This window comes from Lynx canadensis, chromosome B4 (assembly GCF_007474595.2).
Source record: "Lynx canadensis isolate LIC74 chromosome B4, mLynCan4.pri.v2, whole genome shotgun sequence".
Lineage (NCBI taxonomy): Eukaryota > Metazoa > Chordata > Mammalia > Carnivora > Felidae > Lynx > Lynx canadensis.
In genome coordinates this window covers 117180032-117203715 of record NC_044309.1, presented here as the reverse complement: position 1 = coordinate 117203715, position 23684 = coordinate 117180032, and the positions used below count along the sequence as shown (strand labels likewise).

The window sequence follows — 23684 nt, the reverse complement described above, 5'->3', positions numbered from 1 at the left end:
CATAACATACAGACAGAATTCCATTGTAAAAATCGACTCCAATACCATACTCCCCCACATGACACCCTTCCATTCCAGACAAATGAAACCTTGTAAAAGCCTGCTGTTAGCTATAACCAGGCTTAACAAAGAGGTTTGCAGTACCAGAGACTTGTAAATACACTTTTGTAGAAGTATTCCCTAAATTTTAGGAATGTAGCCTTCAAGAGGTAAAGAAATGGCTTTGAATCAAACAGCAGATTTACCTTCACTTTTCCAGTAGCTTTACAGCCTGCAGGTATTGAGGAAGGCATGTTTTTTCCATAAAAAATCTGGGATATCTCATAAAAGGCTTCAGAAAAAAATCCTAAATCTGTAAGGACTTCTATCTTTAAAGGAAAGAAAAAGAAATGAGATTTTAAAGTAAATGATTTGTGTTACTGACAAAATAACAATTTTAGAGAAAAGTCATCAACTTCCTGAGTTCCAAAATTTCTGCTTAATACTGGCAATGCCGTCTAAACTAATGCTTGGTAAACACAGTGGATGGAGATGTATGTGTTTGTGTATAAGCTAGTTTACATGTGCAATAGACCAAGAAGCTGATAAACAACAGCAGGCAATTGTTCAAAGCAATGGACATTTATCAGATGTGGCTTACTTCATCAGAGGCAAACACAAAACATAGCAGGCATAGAAGGGTTAAAAAAATAACTAAAGTTATTTTTTGCTCCCATAGTGAACTATGGCTTAAAAGAAAAACAAAACAAAAACACTCCTGATGTTCTTTAATACTCTGAGCAAAGTGAAACAAATCAGGAGATGAACTCTACAATGGATCAACGTAGAGACAACTATTTGCTTTGTCCCCATGATTAATGGACACTGTCAATTTTAAAGACATATCCTTAAAATTAATCAATTGGTGACTATGCATTGTGTGTGTTCAATTTGAATATTATCCAGCAAGACTTTCAATCAGGAAATTATGGGAAGAAATTTCCTGAACAAAGTCATTCAATCGTTCAACATGTTTATTGGGCACCTCTTATGTACCAAGCCCTCTTGGATGTTATGTTCCTTCCAGATGTGTATTTAGCTAAGTTTAAATGATACATGAAGATCTACACAGTATTATAAGGGATGGAGGGTAATGACAAAATGCTACTCTCAACATTCCAGTCAAGGAGGACTTCTCTGAGAAGACATACAAGAAAAAATTGGGGAATGACGTGAGAGAGAGAGACATTTGGAAAATCTGTTGAAGAAACTCAAGCACAAAAGTCATGTGGCCATAGGAGCAGTCTGGGAGTCCTGGGGTGCTCAAGGAAGAGCCTTATGGCAGGAGTTTAGGGAGAGAAGGGAAGAGGGTTAGGAGGTAGTTATGAATGGTGGCCTGTAGACCAGAGTAGGAACTTGGAATTTTATTCTCTGTGTGATAAGAAGTTGTTAGAGCATTTTGAACAGGGCATGGCCCTAACCTGACTTGCATCTTGCAAACTCCAGTGATTGTTGAGAATAGAGAAGAGTAAATTGTGCAAGCAGGGAATGAAATAAAAAATTGGATGAAGCTCATATGCATATAATACACATACATACACATATACTTGTTATCTCTTTTCCACTAAGCACCACCCTAGGAATCTCAAACCTATATAAATTTTAAAGAAATAAAAAGAAGGTAAGTTCGGGGTAAATAAGATGTGACAATAACCTGAATAAAACATAAAAGGTTTGGGAGAATATTTTCAATGGAGAAGAGAAAACTGCTTGTCTATCAAGTTGCATACTTTGGTTCTTGCCTAAGATACCTTGGGCTCTAAACTCCCCAGTACCATATAATATCAAAGTAGGCATTAGGGAGTCATATGAGCTCTTTTAGACTTCTAGATGAACATTTATTTTCTTACCCCTTGCAGGAAATGCTGTGCAAGGTTAGTCTCTTCTGGTCTTGGCTGTGAGAAGGCTGTAACTGCGAAGCCTACCTCTGGTTTCAGTTCATCATACCAATCTGGCCATTTGAAAAAGCAATGGCAATAATAATGAACATGTATTTTCAGAAATGGCCAATGGTGTGAACATAAACAAGCCAGATGGAAGAAAGAACTACCCTTAAATCAACCCTTCACTCGCACAAATACAGAACTATCAGTACCCGTCCCGTGAATGCTGGATGTGTTGAGAGTAATAAATCTTTCAAAATGTTGGCAGTTCTAAAGTGAAGCCAGACTGGCTGATCATAAAGAGGTCTTAAAGCTTTCCCTGAAAGACACTAGTGCACAACCGAAACTTAACAGCTTGATCTATTGCTGTTTGACTTGTCAGAAAGTATTGTTTGCTATTTCCTGACTATGACTTTTCCCTCTTCCCACTCACTGACCCCAGTTTACTTCAGAAAGGTCAGGCGAACTCTACTCAAACAGGCTGTCATTTCTTCCTCTCTATGATGCATCAGTTGCCCTTTTTCATTGTTTCTGTCAAAACCCTAGTCAGGTTTATCTGTTCTACTATGCCAGCAAGACACCAGTTCCATCTTGCTCTGCTCCTGACACTGTTACCAGATACATCTGATCATGTCCTTCTTTTGATCAAGATTCTGCAATTCATTCCACCTCTCCACCCAAGGCTGCAGACTACAGTCCACAGTTCTTCACTGGCTTTGAAGCTACTCTAGCACAAAAAGTTTCCAAGTGCTAACAATCCAATAAAACACAAACTTAGCTAATCAAAAACTTAGGTCCAGATTCTATCTTTCAGTGCCTCTCCGGATCTCCTTCTGACACGTTACTAACGGTCACTGCAACCCTTCCATGCTTCTCTTGCCTCTAAATGACAGACCAGAATAAAACTGTTACCTAGTTCTGATTTCATAATCTCCTCATTTCTCTCACTGTTCAGCCTCCACATTATGCTTCAGTTTGGAAGTCAGGACTGGGCCCCCTTCATGGACATCATGGACCACAACATGCACCTCTGGGAGTCTCATACAACCTTCTCCCTACTCAAAACCTCCTCTCTGGCTTCACTCAACCACCACTGCACGCTTAGAGTCAATGCTGTCTCATCTCCGTATCTTTCACATTGTTGTCTGCCCAGAATGTTCCCTTCTTCCTTTCTCCCGCTGAGTTACTTCTGCTTTCTTCACCAAATCTTACCTACTTAGTAAAATCAAGAGACCCAAAGCCATTTTCCCTCTTTCAAACTCCAGAAGACAGTGCTCATCATATTCATTTGGAAACAATCAAGGGGCAGATGTACGTGATGTTGTTTTGTGTATACATCCTGTCTCTCACTTCCTTATAAGCAAGAACCATGGGTTACATTTCTTTAATTAGCTACTAACATAGTGCTTTTATATAGGAGATACTCAATAAATGTTGTTTCAGAGGTAAAGCAATAAATGTTTACCAAGTATCTTCTAGGTGAGTTCCCACTAAACACTAAAAAGTATGGACAGTAGGCCCTTGATAAATGTCTATAGATTTTAATTTCAATTCAATAATTAATTACTGAATATCAATATATGAATTTATTTCTCAATATACAATAGGAAACTAAAAGATGAATGTGATACAGGCCCTAACCTCAAGAATTTTGCAATTTTGAATAGAGCACTGTCTTGAAAAGACAGAGAGAGAAAAGTTATATGCAGCTTTTAAAAAAAGTGTCACTGGAAATCAAAAGCAGGAGAACTCTTAAGAGTTCACTAGGTCAGAAAGAGTGATCCAGAAATTTTCATGCTGATAAAAAATCATTTATTCCTGAGTTAAAATATATTCTCTTAATAGTTAGCACCAGAATTCCTCTTAGGGAAGGTATTGTCTTTATTTAGAAATAGAATGCAATGGACTATTTGGGTCTGAAAACACAGCCCAGAGACAGGATCCAGATAGAGAGAAGAGTTCAAAGGGAAGTCTAATTTTCTCTCATTATAAAATGAGAAAGCTTTGTGGAAGAAGGGTAGAAGGTATTTCCAAAAAGGGACAAGGAGGGGTTAGCCAGTGGTGTGTTGGAGCCCACTTACTCCCAAGGACAAGAGGAAATTGTGCACATCTTGTCTCAATTCCACATTCAGTAATGCCCTGTTGGTAGGCTGAAGTCAGCCGTAGGGGGAATATTTGTACCATGGAAACTGAAAATGCTACAAATCAGGGCTTTTTTTTAGAGTGAGGTGTGAAACATTTACCAGCACACGTCTGATTAAGCCATGGGATGAGAGGCGAAAGCATGAGATGTTGGCTAAGAAATATTTTAAACTCAGACATGCCAAACATTCTATTTTAAATTGTTTGTTTTTGCCTCAACTTAAGTTTTCCTGTGTTCCAAATTTTTACTAAGTCCAATACAAAAAGACAGGCCTTGGGTGACTGTGTTGTGTATGTCTGTGTGTAAGTGAGTGAGTGAGTGAGTGTGTGTGTGTGTGTGTGTGTGTGTGTAAAATGGGAATTAGGGCTGAATTCTCTAGTCAAAATGAGGAGGTGCAGAACAGGGAGCAAATCTGCTGGATGTTGAGGTGATCCACGTGCAAAATGGATTCAGCAGAAGTGGACTATGACCACAGCTAAGTAGGAAAATGGGCAGAGAAAATGAGGTGCTTGAAGTACCCACTCCACATGGGGTTGGAGCCAACTGCATACGACTCTTGAGGGCAGAGAGCCTCACCTGACTTCTAGGTTACAGAATTAGTTATAATTCAGCATCTGTGTGTTTTGTCATGTCAATTGCCTATGCAATGAAAACTTCTCACATATCATGATATACATAAAGATCCTTAGCAAGAAGTTCACAGAAACTTCAGAAAACTGACTCATTAGTCTCCACCCAGAGACCAACATTTCAGAAGTGGTGATTTCCAGGCTGACTGATGCTGGGTGAGCCTTTTTCCTGTGTGTAGCTCTTCCTCATCTTACCGTGGTCCAAGCATAAAACGATCTAACCGTTCTAATTAGCTCTCTCTCATACTTTATTATAATAACGGGCAGGGGTTTTTTTTATGTCAGTACACCATATTATTACCAGCTTATTATTACGAGTATTAGAACCAAATTCATTTATGAAAATATTTTATAGTTCAAGGATATCAAATATCTTAAAAGTTTGTGACATACCTTGAGGATCCTTGCTTCTAGATTTCTGACTAGGTCTTGGCAAATTCCAGAAACAAAATACTGATACAATGCAAGGAGAGGCAGAATCTACCAATGGTAAAAACATTTTTTGATTTAGAACATGTTTTATCAAGTTAACAACCTAAAAATAAATTGTAGCCAAATTTAACGTAGGAGATGTTATGCAAAAGAGCAATTGATTTTGTCACGCTAGGATCCTCTATTATTTGGCATAAATGAAACAATCTGCCTAGCATAAGCTTCATGATTTTATGAGAACTTAAAAGTGCCACCAGGGGGACTTTTAGATGCCGCTTGGTACCCAAAACCTAGGTTTTGAATGTCTTTAAGCATGGAAAAGTGAAAATCCAACCAATTACCTTCCTTGAAAAAAATTAACTTAACATATATATGAATCACTGAGGCCTGGAGAAACATTCTAGCAAATAAGCTATCAAATAACTTCAAAATTCAAAGCAAAGGAACTCACGTCCGTGTCCCCAACTCTTTCATCTCAATGGCTGCTGCTATTTGTCTTCAACTAGAATATCTCTATCAGCAAAAAAGTATTTTATAGCATGCCCATTATGTGTCAGGCACTGTTGAATGACAACAAAATCTAACCGGTCCTTGCTTCCACAGAGCAGATAGTCTACTGATTACCCACACGTACTCTTCACATAATATTTTTATTTGCCTAGAATTAACCCCAAAGTTCGACTCCTCTTGAAATCTCATGGGTGAAAGCTTACAAACTATCAATATTTGAGTTGATCCCAGCCACCATCTGGCCAGAGTCAGATGTTGAGGGGATAGGTGTTTGCTTAGACTTCTGAACAGCTTCTGATCTCAACTGAAAACTGAAGTTCCTACAACTGGGCCCTTCCCTCACTGAAGAAAGATAGAGCAAAGAGGACTTTGGGGATCCCCATTATTTATCAAACTATTTCCCATGATTCCACAGCAAAAGGTCTCATAGCAAGTTTTTGTATGTGACAGCAGTCTCTTTACCCACTGGGCTTCTTCTGGAGGGTAGTATAATACAGAATAGAAACTGTTTACATGGTGCAAGTTCAGCTAAGGAACCTCTAATTGTCAGTCAACTGGCAGCTGCTAATAGCAATAGCTTTTTTAAATGGTTTAGAACTGGTCTTAAATGATTTCAAACATAATACTTTTTTTTTTACAATTATGCACAACAAACATAACACAATATCTTTTTCTACAATTAATGCAGCACAAAACAATAAGATTTGGCTATTACCTTTTAGGTTGTTTCTTTTCTTTAGTAAGGAATAAAAACACACCACTTTATTGCTGCCAATTGCTCAATTATTCAGAAAAATGTTCTCAATTTCTTAAGCTTCAGAGAAAAAAAGGCTCATTTCTTTTCCAATGCAGTGATATGTATTATATATGAATATGACTAGGCAGCTAAAGGTTACCCAGGGGATAGAACTATTTTCTAAATCCAGAAATGAATCCCCTTAACAATGAGAGGAGCACCATTTCGTTATCTTTTTCTGATAAACAATTTCTTGCCAAATATGCCAAGTGTTAAAAGCATTTATCAATCTCTTCACTTTAATACGTGGCTTTATAATTTAATAACTCATATCAGGGGGCAATAAATCTTTTCCCTACAAGAAGAGAGAATGAATTCAGAACAAGGGAATAGAAAATATATAGGAAAAAAAGAAAGTAGGTATGAAAACTATGGAAGAAAAGGAAAGAACGAGAAAAAGAGAAAGAATAGGAATTAAGAAACAAATGTGGTGGGGAAGAGATACAAAAGTAGAGGAAAGAGCATATGAGAAGAAAATAGGAAAAATGAAATAAAGGAGAAAAATATATAATGACCAACAGGTAGAAATACTAATTTATTTTTTAAGTGCAACCAACTTCAAATTTATGACCTACACGGTTACTTATTTCCCCAAAGGAAAAGAGAATTGCATGAGGGTTTTGAATGTCTTAGGATATTAAGAAGTATTTGTCTTTTATTTCACAGCTAGAATCTGTTCAGTTCACAGCTGTTCACCTAGATGTACCCTTAACAGAGAGAAGACAAGAAACACAAAGATCAACTTATCTCAACAAAGAAATACTCGCAGCTTTGGTACTGATATGACCTGCAATGACTTAATGCAATGAGTTACATGTACACTAGACTGCTCTGTTTGAGACCAGTGAAACATTCTAAATCAATTTCCCCAAATGTCTTAAGAGGGGGAAAAAAAGGTAAAATAATAGAATAAAAAGAGAAAAAAAACCAACAGACGTTGACTTTGTATCCAAAATGAAACGCAAACAATGATGTCAAAGAAGGAATATGAATTAATATATTTCATTTTGAGCTACAGGTAAACATCCTGAATATAGGGTTAAAGAGTTAAATGACGACTGAGAGACCATCAGCAAAATCTGAATGGCATAAAGTATAAGGCAAAAATACCAGAGTGAATTGAGATTTGTTGATTTTACATATTACTTACTATTAGATTTTGCTTAGCAAAGTGCAGTTCACGTATAACGTAATACAGACTTGCAACTACAGAGCAAATGTCAGCCCTGTATCTGTCCGAGAAGAGCTCGATGCCTGGGAGAAGCTGAGTGATTTCATACTGAGCATAGCAACGTTCCGCTTTGGGGTGTGGAAGTGCGGTTCTGAGCAAACCCTGAAAATGGAAACAGGTGAAATGAAGAGCAATAAATTGCATGTTTAACACTGAAACAGAAAGATAAGTATGTGGATTACTTCCTAAAGTGCTTAGCATATGCCTAGCAGACTGTATCTTGTAATAAATGGTAGTTATTGTTAATATTATCATCATTATGGGTTCAAATGCTTTTATCATTTAAGATGGGCCTTTTAAATTCCACAGTAGTTGGATACTTATTATTTTCAGAAGAAATTATCATTATATTATCATTTATTGAGGTCAGTTTTGTGTTGGCCACTATTGGTAAATTCTTTATAAACACTACCTCATTTACTCCTCATTTACCTTACCCCTACAAGGAAAGATTATTACCTCACACACAATATAATGGAGGCTTAAACAATTAACTTATTTGAGCTCACACAGCTAATGGCGGCAGAAAGAAGATTAAGTCACACTTATTTAAATCAAAATAAATATGTTCTTTCCGCTATACCAGTCTACAGGTAGAGGAGATAACAAGTTATTTCAGAAGTCTAAATTAGGCAGCAGTAATTCTGAGCTTTTAACTGAATTAAGCAAAAAGATGAATTGTCTAATTTCACCAGTATGTCTTAGGTAATTTATATGACCAACATTGTATTTGATGCTGGGAAACAACACTGGTACACAAATTTGAATTTTACAGTTAGGAGTGCTTCTTATGTTAAGTAATTAACATTAAATGATGACAAATGCATTATGAAATTATTTTAATGTATATATCAGAAAAGAATTTTAACCAGATTGTTCATTAAATTTATCAGGTACCTACTCTAAAATACTACACAGTTGTTTAAGTTTTTAATTTTACAAATATGCTTTAAAATCATAAAGAAATTAACAGGTGTTTAAAATAAATGCCACCAGCTTTCATTTTAGGTATAGTATTACTGAAAAAGTATGTCCATAGTAAGCAAAAATTTAATTTTTCCAATTGCTTATTTTCTAAAACATGAACAGCATTCTCTTCAAGAACAAGCAGTATATAAGGAGTCGGTATCAGATTATCATTCCCTTTGCACACCTGCCTCTTCCGCCTCCTGTCTTTAAAGCACAAGCAAGAGGTGCATGGAACATAAGAAAAGTGAAAAGTCTGGCCTTATATTCAGAGAAGGCTTTCCAGAGATCTCATCTACCCAGATTGCATAAACTATCAGACTCGTCTGATACACAGAACAAGGGTGTCCACCCTTCAAAGTAAACAGAACCTTTAGTAGATTGCAAAGGCCCCTGGCTACATCCCTGCATCTCAAAATGTCTTGTATTTCAGATAAAAGTTCCTTTCTTCTTCAGTGAAGTCAAACCAAAATTCTAAGAGCTGCCAACACTATAGTTCTGTAGTCTTCAACTTATTTCTTGCTTTCATTATATGGTATACTTCACATCATGCAATAGAGGAAAACTTTAGTTAGAGATGAGGTAACCTAAGGCAACCATTTGGAGTCAGACAGGCTTCGCAGCTCACTAGCAACACAGTCTTACTAATGATGAGAGACTCAGTTTCCCTATCTGCAAAACTCCTTCCGGAGTCTAAAGGAGAAAGAGACCCTGCTGAATATTCAAGGTGAAAATGCCGCAGGGGTTCAGCCAGTGAAGGAAAGACAGGCTTATGCTATTTCATCAAGGTCCCTTGCGATTTTCCTACCTATGAGTTTTATGAATATGATAAGCCACTGCACTTTTTTTTTTCCTGACTGAACGGCCATTACTGTAGAAAGCTATACATAAAGTGTTACCTGAAAGAGTAATGCAGACAAAATGCAACAGTTGGTTCTCTCGTCAACCTCTGAGATCTTAATAAATCTAAATAACAAAAAGAAATGGGTTCATAGACAATTTTCCAATAATAGTTTTATATAAATACATCTCTAATACTCACAGATTTTCTAAAATTAAAATAGTCTTTGTGATTCTAAGAGTGCTATGCTGTCATATAAGATCTAGAATACAGAAATTTATATATATATATATATATATATATATATATACACACACACACACACATATATAAAATGAAATATAACCAATAATCTTACCACCTAAACATGATTGCTGGTAACATTTTGGCTAATTTTCTTCTGGAAGTTTTTCTTTATATATAAATTGTTAAATTTTCTATGTAGATCAAAATACCGTGCATGTTTTCGCCCACCATACTCTATAGGAAAGCTAAAAATGTGATTGGAGAGGTGAAAGAAACCTGTACCTCTACTGCTTCCATACCTTTAAAATTTCTCACATTATTCAAGTATTTAAAATATTTGTCAGTGCTAACTAAGTGTAAGACACTGTGATGACTTTCACATATGTTATGTGTTATATGTTATGTGTGGCAGGCTGAATAATACTCCCCACTCCCTGCCAAAGAGATCCATGCCTTAATCCCCCAAATCTACGAATATGTTGCTTTCATGGCAGAAATAAGTCAATCAGAGAATGACAAATATCGTATGATTTCACTCATATATGGAATTTAAGAAACAAAACAGATAAACATATGGGAAGCAAGGGGGAAAAGATAAGAGGGAAACAAACCACAAAAGACTCTTAACAATAAAGAACAAACTGAGGGTTTCTGGAGGGAGGTGGGTGGGAGATGGGCTAGAATGGGTGATGGATATTAAAAAGGGCACTTGTGATGAGCACTGGGTGTTATATGTAAGTGATGAATCACTGAATTCTACTTCTGAAACCAATATTTCACTGTATATTAGCTAATTAAAATTTAAATTAAAAGAAAGTAATAAAATTGACCTTATATTGGCCCTAAATAAAAAAAAAGACTACAGAGGTGATTAAAATTAAGTTTGGGCTCAGTGTAATCACAATGGTCCTTACAAGAGAAAGGCAGTGGAGTCAGAGTCATAGAAGAAGAGATGAACACAGAAACAGAGGTCAGAGAGAAAGAGGGAGGGAGAAAGAGGAAGATAATAGGCTGCTGATCTTGAAGGAAGAAGATGGAGCTGTGAGCTGAGGAGGGCAGAAGGCCTGCAGAAGCTGGAAAAGACCAGGAAGCAGATTCTTCCCTAGAGCCTTCAAGAGAATAGCACAGCCCTACCAATACACTGATTTTAGGACTTCTGACCTCCATAACTGTAAAATAATAAATCTGTGTTGTCTTAAGCCATTAATTCTGTGATAATTTGTTACAGAATTAGGAAACTAATACAATATGTGTTATGAGCTAAATTGTGTGTCCCCCTCCCAAATTCATATTTTGGAGTCCTAACCCCCAATAACCTCAGAATGTGACTGTCCTTGGAGATAGGACCTTCAAAGGGGGTAAGTAGGTTATGATGAGGTCATCAAGGTGGGCCCTAATCCAGCATGACTGATGTCCTTGTAAGAAGAGGAGATTAGGATACAGACATGCATAGAGGGAGGGTGATGTAAGGACACCGTGAGAAGACCACCAGCTACAAGCAGGGAGAGAGGCCTCAGAAGAAGCCAACCCTGCCAACATCCTAACCTAAGAATCCAAGCCTCCAAAACTATGAGACAATAACTTCCCCACAAACTGGTCCTTCATTATGACAACACTAGCAAACTAATATGGTGTGTCACGTAATTCTTGCCACCAGTTTGTAGATGAGAACACTGAGGCTCTGGGAGAATGAGGAGCCAGCCCAGGACCCCAGATTTAGGAGGGGGCTCTCGAATTAGGCCCAAGTCGGCCTGCCTCCACACTGTTAGTCTTGGTCCCATACCAACTGATCACTTGCTCAGTCATTTGTTCCACAAGTAGTTATTAAATGGCAACTCCATGCCAGACACTCAGGAGACCCTGGTGAACAAGCAAAGATCTGTGTCCATGTGATGCCCACACTGTGGGGGAGGGGGTTATAGGCAGAAGAGATGGCCATAGATAATACACATCACAAATAAGGAAAGTGTATAACTTTGTATGGTATGGACATAGCTGTCCACGTATCCCATGCGTCTGAGGCGTGGTGCTCTACATGGACAGGTAGGCACCCCACCAAAGGAAGCTCGCCCCATTGTGACACTCACTGAGCTATCTTTGCTGATATGACCGCTCCTTGCAAACATCCCCAAATGCCAACATTTGACAGAAATTCCTCACTATAATCTTTGGAACCTGGAGGTAAATAGCTATTGGTAGCATTGGTGAGCGAGCTACCAAACTCTTTCCATGTATGCAGCACATCTTGTTTTCTGAATATGTCATCAAGAGCTTGGCACCAACATTTAAAAGCAGCCCTAGAAGAGAAACAGAGGATCAAGCAATATGTTTTCTGAGATCTATGTCATTAAATCTAGCTTCCAAAAGAGAAAGCAAATGCACTGAAGAAGCATTTTAATTAAGATGTTAGAGAATGAATCTATACCATTTATGCTCATAACTTTTTCTCTCAGGTAGCATTTGAAGAATAAAATGTAGCAATGGGATATAATCAAAGAACTAAAATTCATGAAAAACAGTATTTTTTCACAATAATTATAAATGTTTTCAAACAAACAACCAAAGTTTTCCCTTGTTCTACTGGCTCCCAGAAATCTACCTTTTCTTTTCAGCAAAGATGAGAAGGCTTCCCAGTTCATGCAATGCCTGAACTTTAAGACTTCTTTTATTGCAGGCTTGGAGAACATCTGTATTTTTAATCAAGCAAAAGAACAAATGTCAGTTCCTAGGAAATATCTTCCTTACAGTCTCAAGAATATTCTAAGCTGCATCATTCCTTAACTGTGGAGATAAGCAAACTGCAAGCTAATACTGCCTTCACATGTCTCGTGATCCATATACTGAAAGAGAGCAAATGATATTCTATTTACCTAGTGGAGTGAGAGACTGGATCTAAGAGATAGGAAACATGGAGAAGGTAGAATAAGAGTCAGGCAGGTGGAAATGGTGGAAAAGAGAAATTCAGAAGAGGCGTGCAAGAGAGAAAGGGCGGGGTGTATATGGAAATGATGTGGGTGGCTGGACTATGGTTTTCTTGGGAGTGTGAAGAAGGAGATAGTGGTAGGGTTATATGGAGGCGTCTAGATGCCTGGTGGAAAAATGTGGATGTTATTCCATAGCAAATGGAAGCCTTGAAGGGTTTGTTTTTAAGGAGGGATGTGACAAGATCACAGCATATCAGATTTTTCCCTTTACCCAAGTGCAAAAAAAAGCACATCTTTAATAGCATCTGAATTTGGACAGGGTGGGGGAGTGGTTTCTGATAAATGCATAAATCTCCAATGAAATTCAGAGATGTCTAGCAAAAACAAAACAAAACAAAACAAAACAAAACCCAACCAACGTGGCAGTGGTTTTTAATGAAGGCAGTGCTGTCTCCTACAGGGTGTTTTAGAAATCTGAGGAAGGTTGTTGGTTGTCACAATGGGGCATCTCCCGGCATTTCATAGGTGAAGAACAGAGACACTGGATTGCCTGTAATGCACAGAAGTTTTCCCCCACAATTAAGAAAAAAGGTGAGAAACCTATATATAAATTGTCTGAGTCTAACCTCTAACTGCATTTTACACATAAATAGGTCATTTTTGTATGTTTTCAGAATGCTCTGAATTTCCCAGAAATGCAACCACTCACTGTAGTGCTTTGTTTTACCTACATTTATTTGCCATTTTAGAAAACCACTGTCACCAAAATTAACAGTGCTGACAGTACTTGCATCACCAATACAATAAACTGGTATCAGTCTGCCTTTGTAGCTATAACATTCATGGCGATTCAAGAACACAGGATATGAACACCTGATTGCTTCATTATACTTTCTAGTGCCTGAGCACCTAAGTGCCACAAATAGATTCTTTTATTATAAAATAGCATTGTGTACCCTTTATTTTATATTTAGAGCTTCATAGTCATTGTTTTAAATAACATGTGTAGAAAGATTATATTAAATATACATTTCATTCCAGGGAATAAAGGGGGAATTACTAAATGTCTGTTATAAAAAGGGGAGGGAGGGACGTTGGGTCTACAAGATGCACTGCGTATATACTGATGAATTTGTAGCAAAGCCAAACCAAGCAGAAAGACAAAGAAAGTGTGATCAGCTAGGGCAGAGCCACAAAACACAACAGTGGTCACATTCCAAAAAGCGGTTCGCAGATTCAGTCAAAGGAGGATCAGCAGAAGAGTGACCTTGCATCTCACCATGGTGACAGCCAGGGGGGGAAAGTGAGGAAGGGGAGGAGCTGGAAGACACTGCTCCATCACTGCCTACAAGATTCTATATTCAAGCTCTCTCATCTGACTTAAAAAAATTTTTTTTAATGTTTATTTATTTTTGAGAGACAGAGAAAGACATAGCATGAGCAAGGGAGGGCAGAGAGAGAGAGGCAGACACAGAATCCAAAGCAGGCTCCAGGCTCTGAGCGGTCAGCACAGAGCCTGTCACAGGGCTCAGAATCACGAGCTATGAGATCATGACCTGAGCCAAAGTCGGAGGCCTAACCAACTGAGCCACCCAGGTGCCCCTCTCTTATCTGACTTCTAAAGGTAGCATTTCAGGCCCAGATGCAATCTCAACATTAATGCAGAAGATCACACTAATCTTACCAATAGTTTCATAATAAGAGGAAATTACGAGTCCGAGTTGTGAATAGGGAAGTTTACTTTTTTCCACTGAACTGAAAACTCTAAAGTGTTCCTGAGAGAGGTCAGGGGGTGTTGGCATATGCATCTCTTCTGTCCCCAGGCAAAACTCCACCTTTCCAGTGGTAAATTTCTCATTGTTTATTCCTCCTTTATCTCCTAAAGTCATGGGAAAAAAAAATTTTTTAAAGAAATTCAAAAAGGAGAAAGAAAGGAAAGTGATGAGGAGGGGAAAGGTAGAGGAAATGGACAGGGAAAGAAAAGGAAAAATTCTGCATATATGTGAGACTTCTTTGCAGTTTGAGGGACTCGTTTCCTTAAATTTAGCATCTAGTATCATTTCTGAGGAGCCCAGGTATGTGTGGACAGGCTCTCTGCTCATGTTATTTCGTAAAGAACACTATGGAGGGGCAGTGTGCCAGAAAGTGATGTTGAGATAATGCTTTGCTTCTCGTGGGGATTGGTGGAAGTTACACGGTTTGGGTTTGCCTTTTTTTTAAGGGCTTCTGACAGTAAGATGTTAGTTTGCCTCTGGGGTAGAGACCTCTGGGATAGAAGGAACACATAGTTAGTTCTGACCTAAGGGGGGAAAATGGAAAAGAATCAGTCTCTTTATAAGATCAGAGAACACACAGGAAAAAAAGGAAAACTATTCTAGGGGAAGTAGTCGAAAGCTGCAGAGAAAGAGAAGCTGATGTGAAGTTTGAAGTCTGCAGCCCGAGGACTGGGATAAACTGCTGAGAATTAATAGCAGGTGAGGTTCAGGGTGAACAGGTCTAATCCACTCTTAGGAATTGTATTTGCTTGTTTTTATTCATGCCCTTAGCCATTATTAATATATGCCATAATTGAAAGAAATTGAGACATGATATGGAGAGCTGATTTAATATGAGTCTATAGACAATACAACCAAAACCTGTGGGTACGTGCTATGGCAAGTGCTTTTGGGGGGGGAAGTGGGGGCAACAACAAAAAATACATACACACATATATACACACATAAGTAAAACTTCTGTCAGTGATTGTAAAGAAAATAAAATTGGTCAAATTTCTGAAAGATCAGTTCAGTAAATATTAGCATGTTAGGGGGCGCCTGGGTGGCGCAGTCGGTTAAGCGTCCGACTTCAGCCAGGTCACCATCTTGCGGTCCGTGAGTTCGAGCCCCGCGTCAGGCTCTGGGCTGATGGCTTGGAGCCTGGAGCCTGTTTCCGATTCTGTCTCCCTCTCTCTCTGCCCCTCCCCCGTTCATGCTCTGTCTCTCTGTCCCAAAAATAAATAAAAAAACGTTGAAAAAAAGAAAACTTAAAAAAAAAATATTAGCATGTTAGGTATACATTTAAATCTATTTTTAATAACTTTAAAATATAGTTATTTTAAGATTATTAATTTAAGTTTATTCTTGAAGTTTATTTTTATTATTCCAATAAATTTAAACAGCAAGGACTGGGGGCGCCTGGGTGGCGCAGTCGGTTAAGCGTCCGACTTCAGCCAGGTCACGATCTCGCGCTCCGTGAGTTCGAGCCCCGCGTCAGGCTCTGGGCTGATGGCTCAGAGCCTGGAGCCTGTTTCCGATTGTGTGTCTCCCTCTCTCTCTGCCCCTCCCCCGTTCATGCTCTGTCTTTCTCTGTCCCAAAAATAAATAAACATGAAAAATAAATAAATAAATAAACAGCAAGGATTGTAAACATATATTAGTATTTTTAACACATTTTTAATAACCCAAACATACATAAGTCGAGATTTTTCCCCACCTAAATTTGAGTACATTCTTCCCCTCTGGAGTTACCAATTAACCACTCAAAGCCCTGCTTTGATTGGGCTCACAAATCAATACATGCTGAGGATGCAGGAAACAAATAAATGTGATGTGACCAATGATAGTGAATATCTTGTTTTGAGCTAAAAGAAATCTCTAAGATCAAAATCTATGGTATTAATAAGAAGCCTTATTGATGCTTATGCTAAAATGCATCTATTTCCTTGACACTGATAAAGTAGGGTTTTGGTAGAGTTCTAGTTAATTCAGTATGAATCAATTCATCTACTTACGAAAAAAATTTTTTAAATGACTATAGCACCATACTTGCAAAGAGAAGGGTAAGAACATAGATGTACAGAATCAAAAAATTAACGAATATTCTTCTTGCATCTACTCAAAGGAGTATGCCAGTTTCACAGAAAGCATGAAAGAAGATGAGTGAAACAGTCTTTGGTTAGGAATAAACTGTGAGGGAGAAGATGTGATCCACTAGACAAGAGGAAGAAAGTGAGGGGCAGCAGGGAGTGGGCATGTAAGTGGGGGAAAGGAGGGGTCTATGGCAGAATCTGGTAGAGCCACAGGGTCGTGTTCTCCCTTCAATAAAAAGCAAGGGGTATAGAGCAAGGATTTTACCTTGTGTCTGTGCAAGGAATAACGAAAGCAATTTTCTGCTGTGTCGGATTGATCTGCTATCATATTTGGATTTTTCCAAAGTCTGTCTAAAACATCGCAAAGTGTCTGTCACGTCCACGGGCACACAGATGAGCTCTTTGGCGTGGCTATATTCTGAAAGGAAAGAGAAGAATACCGGGGGATGAAATGCTGCAGCAAGCCAACTAGTAGCAAAAGACTTTCTAATTCAGAGAATGTCTTGGTCCCAAACTAAAGCTGCTAAATTCAAAGCCCCCAGGTCTGCAGCAGGTGTTTCAACGTTCAGATCAAATTTTTGTGGTATATTTGAAAGTTCTTTAAAAAAAGAAAAAAAAAAACTTAGAAAACTTTTGATTCCTATGAAATGCAAATAACTTTAGATCTTGCCAATTTTCCTTATGAAGCCTCCTACTTTTTCTTTTGCTGATCATAAAAGATGAAATAATCTACTCCTTTTCAGCAGCCTCTTCAAAGCAGAGGTGCCTTGGGAAAGAGACGAAAGGAGGAAACAAAGAAGCTTGGATGGGTAAGTGCTCTCTTAAGAGAAGGGAAAGACAGGTTTCTAATATTGGAGGGTGCAGAGGAAAGGAAGATGAGGCCATAAAAGGGAGTGGAACTAAAAACAGCACTGAAAAATGGCCACAAAGAGCGGAGAGTTGCCACGAGGTCCCCGGAGAAGTGACAGTGTCAGGAACCAGGCTGCAGATTTTCAGCCATACACTGTGAAACGGGCACACAGGAAAGAAGGAATCCACGCTTCTGATAAAATAACAAAGGAATTTAGTTCTTCAACAAGTTGAACAGGTGAATGGCCCCTGTAAAATCTGAGGACTTGATAGTACAGCAACTTGCAAGGCAATGGGGCCACAGGAGGCTAAGAGTTATTACCTTTGCCCTTGAGAGTTCACAGTTTAGCTGAAGAGATGAAGCATTCTGACCCCGGAGTATTAGACTCATATTTACAGGGAGTTCTTGGTTATGTGCCAAAACGAGGGAAAGAGAAGAGAGATCAGCATAGGGAGGAGAGGATGTGCAAGAAAGACTTCATGCAAGAGAAGATATGTCAGTTGTGTCTTAAAGGAGAGCAAAGATTTGATTAGGAAGAAGGAGGCAAGGGGGTTGAGGTAGTTAGAATAAGAATAGCTGAGGTTGATTGAGCATTTACTTATACTATACCAGGAACTATTCTATATAATTTACTCTGATAGATTCATCAAATCCTAAAAACAACCCTAAAAGTTACATACCATGATATCCTTATTTTACAGAGGAGGGAAATAAAGCACAGAAAGTCTGGTGGTTTCTCCTGGGTCACAGAACTGGTCTGTTCAAGGATAGGTATGGAAGCAGGAGTCAGGATGGCAAGTCAGGGCGCGGTGAGATGACATGGCCAGTCCTGCTGACCAAGGAGGGGTTTTCTGGAGTCCTGAAGCCCTCCCTCTGTAAGTCACCTTCATCCTTTCTAATAAGGAGTACAGGAAGGGTCTTGAGCAGGACAAACAAAAAGAGACTGGTATTTTAGGAAGAGTTAGAAGATTGTAATAGAAAGAGGAGGGTGGCAGCCTGCCTGGTGGCTGCTGCTAATAAACCAAAGCCACCAGGCTGTGGAATATCACCTCCCGGGGCCCGGCCTGTTGCTGCCACCATTCCAGTGCCAGCCTGGCCTTCCTAAGGATGGACATTTTTCAATAAAAATACCTATAGTACTGTAAGAAGAAGGAGAAGGAGAAGGAGAAGGAGAAGGAGAAGGAGAAGGAGAAGGAGAAGGAGAAGGAGAAGGAGAAGAAAGATTAAGGTTGGTAGCTGAGAGACTGAAGCTACACCACAGATATTGTGATTTGAATTCAACTAAGATGGTAGCAATGGAAATGAGGGAGGGACACAGGGAACATTCCAATGTTAGAAGTGACAGAAGAGTGGTCAATTGGCTATGTGGCAAAGAAAAAAGTTAGGAATTACCTCTTCCCTGTCCTTTCCAGGTCAATGACCTTGCTTCCTGCCTCACTGGAAAAAAATTAAAGCAATACAAAGGGATTTTCTGCAAACCCCTACCAGTGGTTCACGTTGGTCGAGAACATTCTTCCCTCAGATATCCCCATGGCTTGCATCCTCAGCTCCTTAAGGTTATTGCTTAACTGTTAATTTCTCAGGAGGCCTTCCTTGATCACCCTATTTAAATTGGTGATCCCAATCTCCACATTTCTTTTTTCTCCACTGCATTCATCATCTACTGATGTGTTTTGTTTATTTATTGATTGTCTCCTGCCACGAGAATGCAAGTTCCATGAGGGCAGAGATTTTTGTCCATTTTGTCTGCTGTTATCAAGCCAGACCTATAACAGTGCCTGTTGTGTGATATGTGCTTGATAAATATTTTCAAAGCTAAATGGCTGGTATTAACTTTATTAATAATCACTTATATGGATCTTAATCTCAGTTGATTCTCATAACACCTTACAAATTAGTAGAGATAGCTATTACTCACACTTTACAAAGGAGGAAAAGTAAACTTGAGGGCATCAACTTGTTTTAAGCCCTTAGAAGACATGAGAGACAACCACTCTTCAAATCCAGTGCCTCTTCCAGATAGTTTGCCAGAGGGCATCACATCTTGTGTAACTGGCAATGACCCAGATTTGAGGGCTGCTAATTTGACTACAGAAACCTTTGAGACTAGAACATAAATAAGCCTAAGAAAAGAAGCCTGGGGTCCTCGTGAGCCCAGGGAGGTCCTGATGGAAATAGTAGCACAGTTATGTTCTATGGTCATAGAGACATCTTTCAATATACAACAAAGTAGATGGAAATGTCTAGAAATCCTGGAGGTTCTGGTCAAACCCAGCACATGGCCACCTTGAAAGAACCACTTGTCCCCCCAGGAAGTTCACTCTTCTTGCCTACCACACATTGAAGAGAATCTAACACTTAGGTGACAGAAGCTCTTATTAACTCCCCAGGAGCTCTCTTCTACCCTACCAATTTCACCCTCTTGTCCACTTTGTCCTGCGCCCACCATTTTTTTCCCTCAGTTCCCCATTCCTCTACCCACGCACAGTCCTGCATGATCCAGACAAGGCATGCCTCCGACCCCTACTCTTACACATAACGCCCTAAAGATTGTAAGGTTCCTGTTCTGTGTTTTTCCTACAAGAATTCATGAGCTTGGCTTTTATCTTTTTCTCCTTAAAAACTGAAAGGGGAAGAGCTTCCTTCCAGGAAAGAAGTTAAGAAAGCAAAGGAAAAGGTGGAAGCTGGAAGCTTTCATGTAATATTATTTTAAGACAGTTATCTCCTCTAGGCCTTACTTTCCAATCTCTGTTAAAATTGGGATGATAATATTTACCTCTGAGTATTACTGTTTTAACCTGTGTCAAGTGTCTGCATAGTGCCTGGCAGGGAGTAAGCATTCAATAGACGGCAGCTACATATTGTCTGTTAGTCATATATTTTTAAAATATATATTGAGCACTTACCAGTAGTAGGCACTCTGCCAGTCATGGAAGAGATACAAGTGAACAAAACAAACACATGCCTTGCTCTCATGGAGCTTTCATTCTGGAATAAAAATTCACAAAGGCATCTGCTATCTGGGACAATCAGAAGGACAGGAGGAACAGGAGATGTTTGCGATCTTTAAAATGTGAGGCCTCAATAAAATCATCCTTCCACTTTTTATCAAATATCTGCTTATAAATCATTCCTCCTTGTTTTTTTTTCCTAAACTACATTTCAGTTTGTTGTTTTTTTTTTCTTTTTTTCGAGCCCTAGGAGATCTTTTTTCCTGTGCTCTAACTAGGATTCTGCTGGTGTTTCTGTGCTATCAACATGCGATAACTAGTGAAAGCAATGAAGACACATCATTAGCTTCGGAGGCTTGTCCATACTTCCCCGTCTCAAGTGGGAGTTCCTCTCTGAAGACTTCCATGAATAACTCAAGAAACTATTTCAAAGGCACTAATAACCTCAACAGTTTGAAATAGGTTAGAAGAAAAAGAAGGAGAATGAGAGGAGGAGGGTGAGAAAGAGGAGGAGGGTGGGTAAGAAGGAGAAGGAGGAGAAAAGGAAGAAGAGGAGAGGAAGAGGACGGAGGAAAAAAAAAGAATTGCTGTGTCTCTTATTGTACTGATGTACTCATTAAAACTGAAGCACCAATGACTCCTGAGAGATAGGTTCACCAAGGAAGAACCCCTGGGAGTGATATAAGATTGAGCTGCTTTCTACACATATGATCTTATCAGTCCAAATGCCCAGAGGCTGTAATAAAACACACCTGCCAAAGGGTTGAAAGTTCCAACATACCTGAAGACTGAAGAACCCTATCAGAGATAACTTAAATACCAATAAGGTCAAAACTCAAGAAGCAGATCCTAGACAGAATGCAAAAACAGCTACAATAAAAGGCATATTCACAGAGTCATCTCCCCTGTGAAGATTAACAAGCAGGCAAGTTACTCATCCATACAAAAAATAATCTATAAAGTGAGGTTTTCTCACTTCTTTACATCCTACAGAGACTATACCAAATTACATATGCATTATTAAATAGTTAGAGGGAGAATAGAATGCTGTTAAATAATGAGAACACCAAATGTTTGTAGGCACTGGAGCATTACAATATCTGTTCTGAAGAATTAAATGTATCAAGCATTACCACCCAATGCTGTTATGCCAAAAGAAAATCTATGATGTTCTAAAGCAGCAATCTGGTGTGGAAACCATCAAGATTATACTTGGTCTTTCAAAAGTATTGCAAACATGTTGAGGACATACATAAGACCCATCATGCTTATAAACATGTTAAAATGATCTAAGTTCAGTACACTGAAAAAAAAAAATCACCATCCTAAAAATTGGTCAAATAAGCCCAAAAGTGTGGACCAAAATATGCTCCTAGTCACAAAGGTCCTAGAGTGTTATAAAGAGCTATAAGTCTGATGTCAAGATTTTAATGATAATGAGTCAATGAAAAACTTATAATTAGTATGCAGGATCATCTAAAAACTACCATACTACTACAATAAGTCAGGATAAAGTATCGTCTCCCCATGACCACTGATATATGGCAAAACTTTTTTGAGTGCTATCAGTTTAGAGGAGAGACTAATCTGAGAGGAGACAAATGGTGAACAGGCCAGGTAGTTAGTGGAACGCGTATGGGCTGAGCAATTAGACAGACTAAGGTTTGAATCATAGTTCCTAACTTACTAGTAACATTTAACTTTCTCATCTGTAATGTAAGCATAATAATATCTATCTCTTAAGATTACAAAAACTTAAAAAGCTAATGGTTATAATGTGCTAAATATACTGTCTGGCCCAATTCATTATTACTGCCATTACAATATTTTTTAGATTATATTCCTGCTGTAGTCATTGCTCAAATGGACTATAACTCCACCACCACTGAGAATTAACCCAAATAATCATGGTAGCCTGACTTTACCTTCCTTCCTTTCTGTTCCACTACCCACCATCTTGCCTTTCCAAATGTAAGTTTAACAACAAGTAGGCAAAGTGCTTTTCTGACATATTGAATCCATCATCAATAAGACCTACTGGCCACACAGGTCTAGAATTTTGTTAGGTATGTTTTTCTTAGCCCTTAGGTGCTAATCATCATTTTTGATAATAAGCATTTTTGACACATTTCCTCACATTTGTTGCCCATTCTTTTCAGGACAGAAGGGATAATATAAATCACATTCTGAGTTATAGATCCCAAATTGAGGGATCTCCAGAGGTTTGACAGGTATGATCAAGAAAAGAAGAACATAGGGGCGCCTGGGTGGCTCAGTCAGTTGAGTATCCGACTTCGGCTTGGGTCATGATCTCACAGCTCGTGGGTTCAAGCCCCGCGTCAGGCTCTGTGCTGACAGCTCAGAGCCTGGAGCCTACTTCAGATTCTGTGTGTGTGTGTGTGTGTGTGTGTGTGTGTGTCTCTCTCTCTCTCTCTCTGCCCCTCCCCCGCTGGGACTCACTCTCTTTCTCTCTCTCAAATAAAAATAAACATTAAGAAAAAAAAAAGAAAAGAAGAACATATACTCAGGACAAATCACAACCTGATTAGAACTCCATTATTTAATGAGTATGAGAAGATAATTTGATTTATCATTAGAAGTAAAACCCACAAGTTTGTGGTTACCAATTCACTCAACTGGAGCCTCCACACTGCTCTGAAGCCCTTCTGTCTTCCTTTTATTTCCCTCAGGGTCCAGGTTACTCTTTCACATTCCTCCTGAAATCTCCCACCCTAGCAACCTTGGCTATGCCCTCAACCCCTTGCTTTATTAAGAAAATCTTCAGAACCCAATGAGAACACCTTCAACTTCTGCCCTTACCACCTATAAACATTCCTGTGTTTGGGCCCATTCTCTCCTTCCATTCTGCCCATCCTCTCAGTATGGCTCCTCTAGAGGGTAAATTAGCGTTATCGCTCCTGCCTTGGAAACAATCATGGAAGCTTGTGTCAAGATGGAGATTCTATCAACCTATGATGAGAAGCAGCTCAGTACTCAACCCCATTGAACACAGTGGCATGAGCAATAAAATGGACTTTCCCTTGTGGGAAGCAATAAGATTTGGGGATTGTTTATCACTACTGTATAGCATGGCCTGTTCTGGATGACTCAACTTCCAAAGTGAAGCCATCTTCAGGTCTATACTCCACATAACTCTCCCTGAGTGACCTCATACAAGCCCCTGATTCCAACCGCCACCACTATATTGATGATTAAAATACAAATCTGCTGAGGGCCTGACCAGTCTATCTAAGCATATACTAGATAGTTCTACTCAGTTATCATCCTGGCACCTCAAACTCAGTAATTTCAAAGTAGCTTTCTCTTACCTCCTCTTCCCTTCACTTTCCCTGTAGTGTGAAGACATGATATCTATCTAGCCACCCAAGCCAGAAA

The 23684-nt window shown here is 38.9% G+C and overlaps 1 protein-coding gene across 1 annotated transcript in view; it reads right to left on the bottom strand.

Moving 5' to 3' along the window:
- CFAP54 (cilia and flagella associated protein 54) overlaps positions 1-23684 on the bottom strand; it is a 353980-nt gene that overhangs the window by 163182 nt on the left and 167114 nt on the right. Inside the window, exons 40-47 of the mRNA XM_030323452.1 lie at positions 16753-16905; positions 14325-14519; positions 12316-12403; positions 11804-12013; positions 9529-9595; positions 7583-7765; positions 5088-5174; positions 246-368 (exon numbers count right to left, since the gene is read on the bottom strand). Of these exons, the coding sequence (XP_030179312.1) occupies positions 246-368; positions 5088-5174; positions 7583-7765; positions 9529-9595; positions 11804-12013; positions 12316-12403; positions 14325-14519; positions 16753-16905 (1106 nt within the window). The remainder of the gene's footprint in view (positions 1-245; positions 369-5087; positions 5175-7582; positions 7766-9528; positions 9596-11803; positions 12014-12315; positions 12404-14324; positions 14520-16752; positions 16906-23684) is intronic.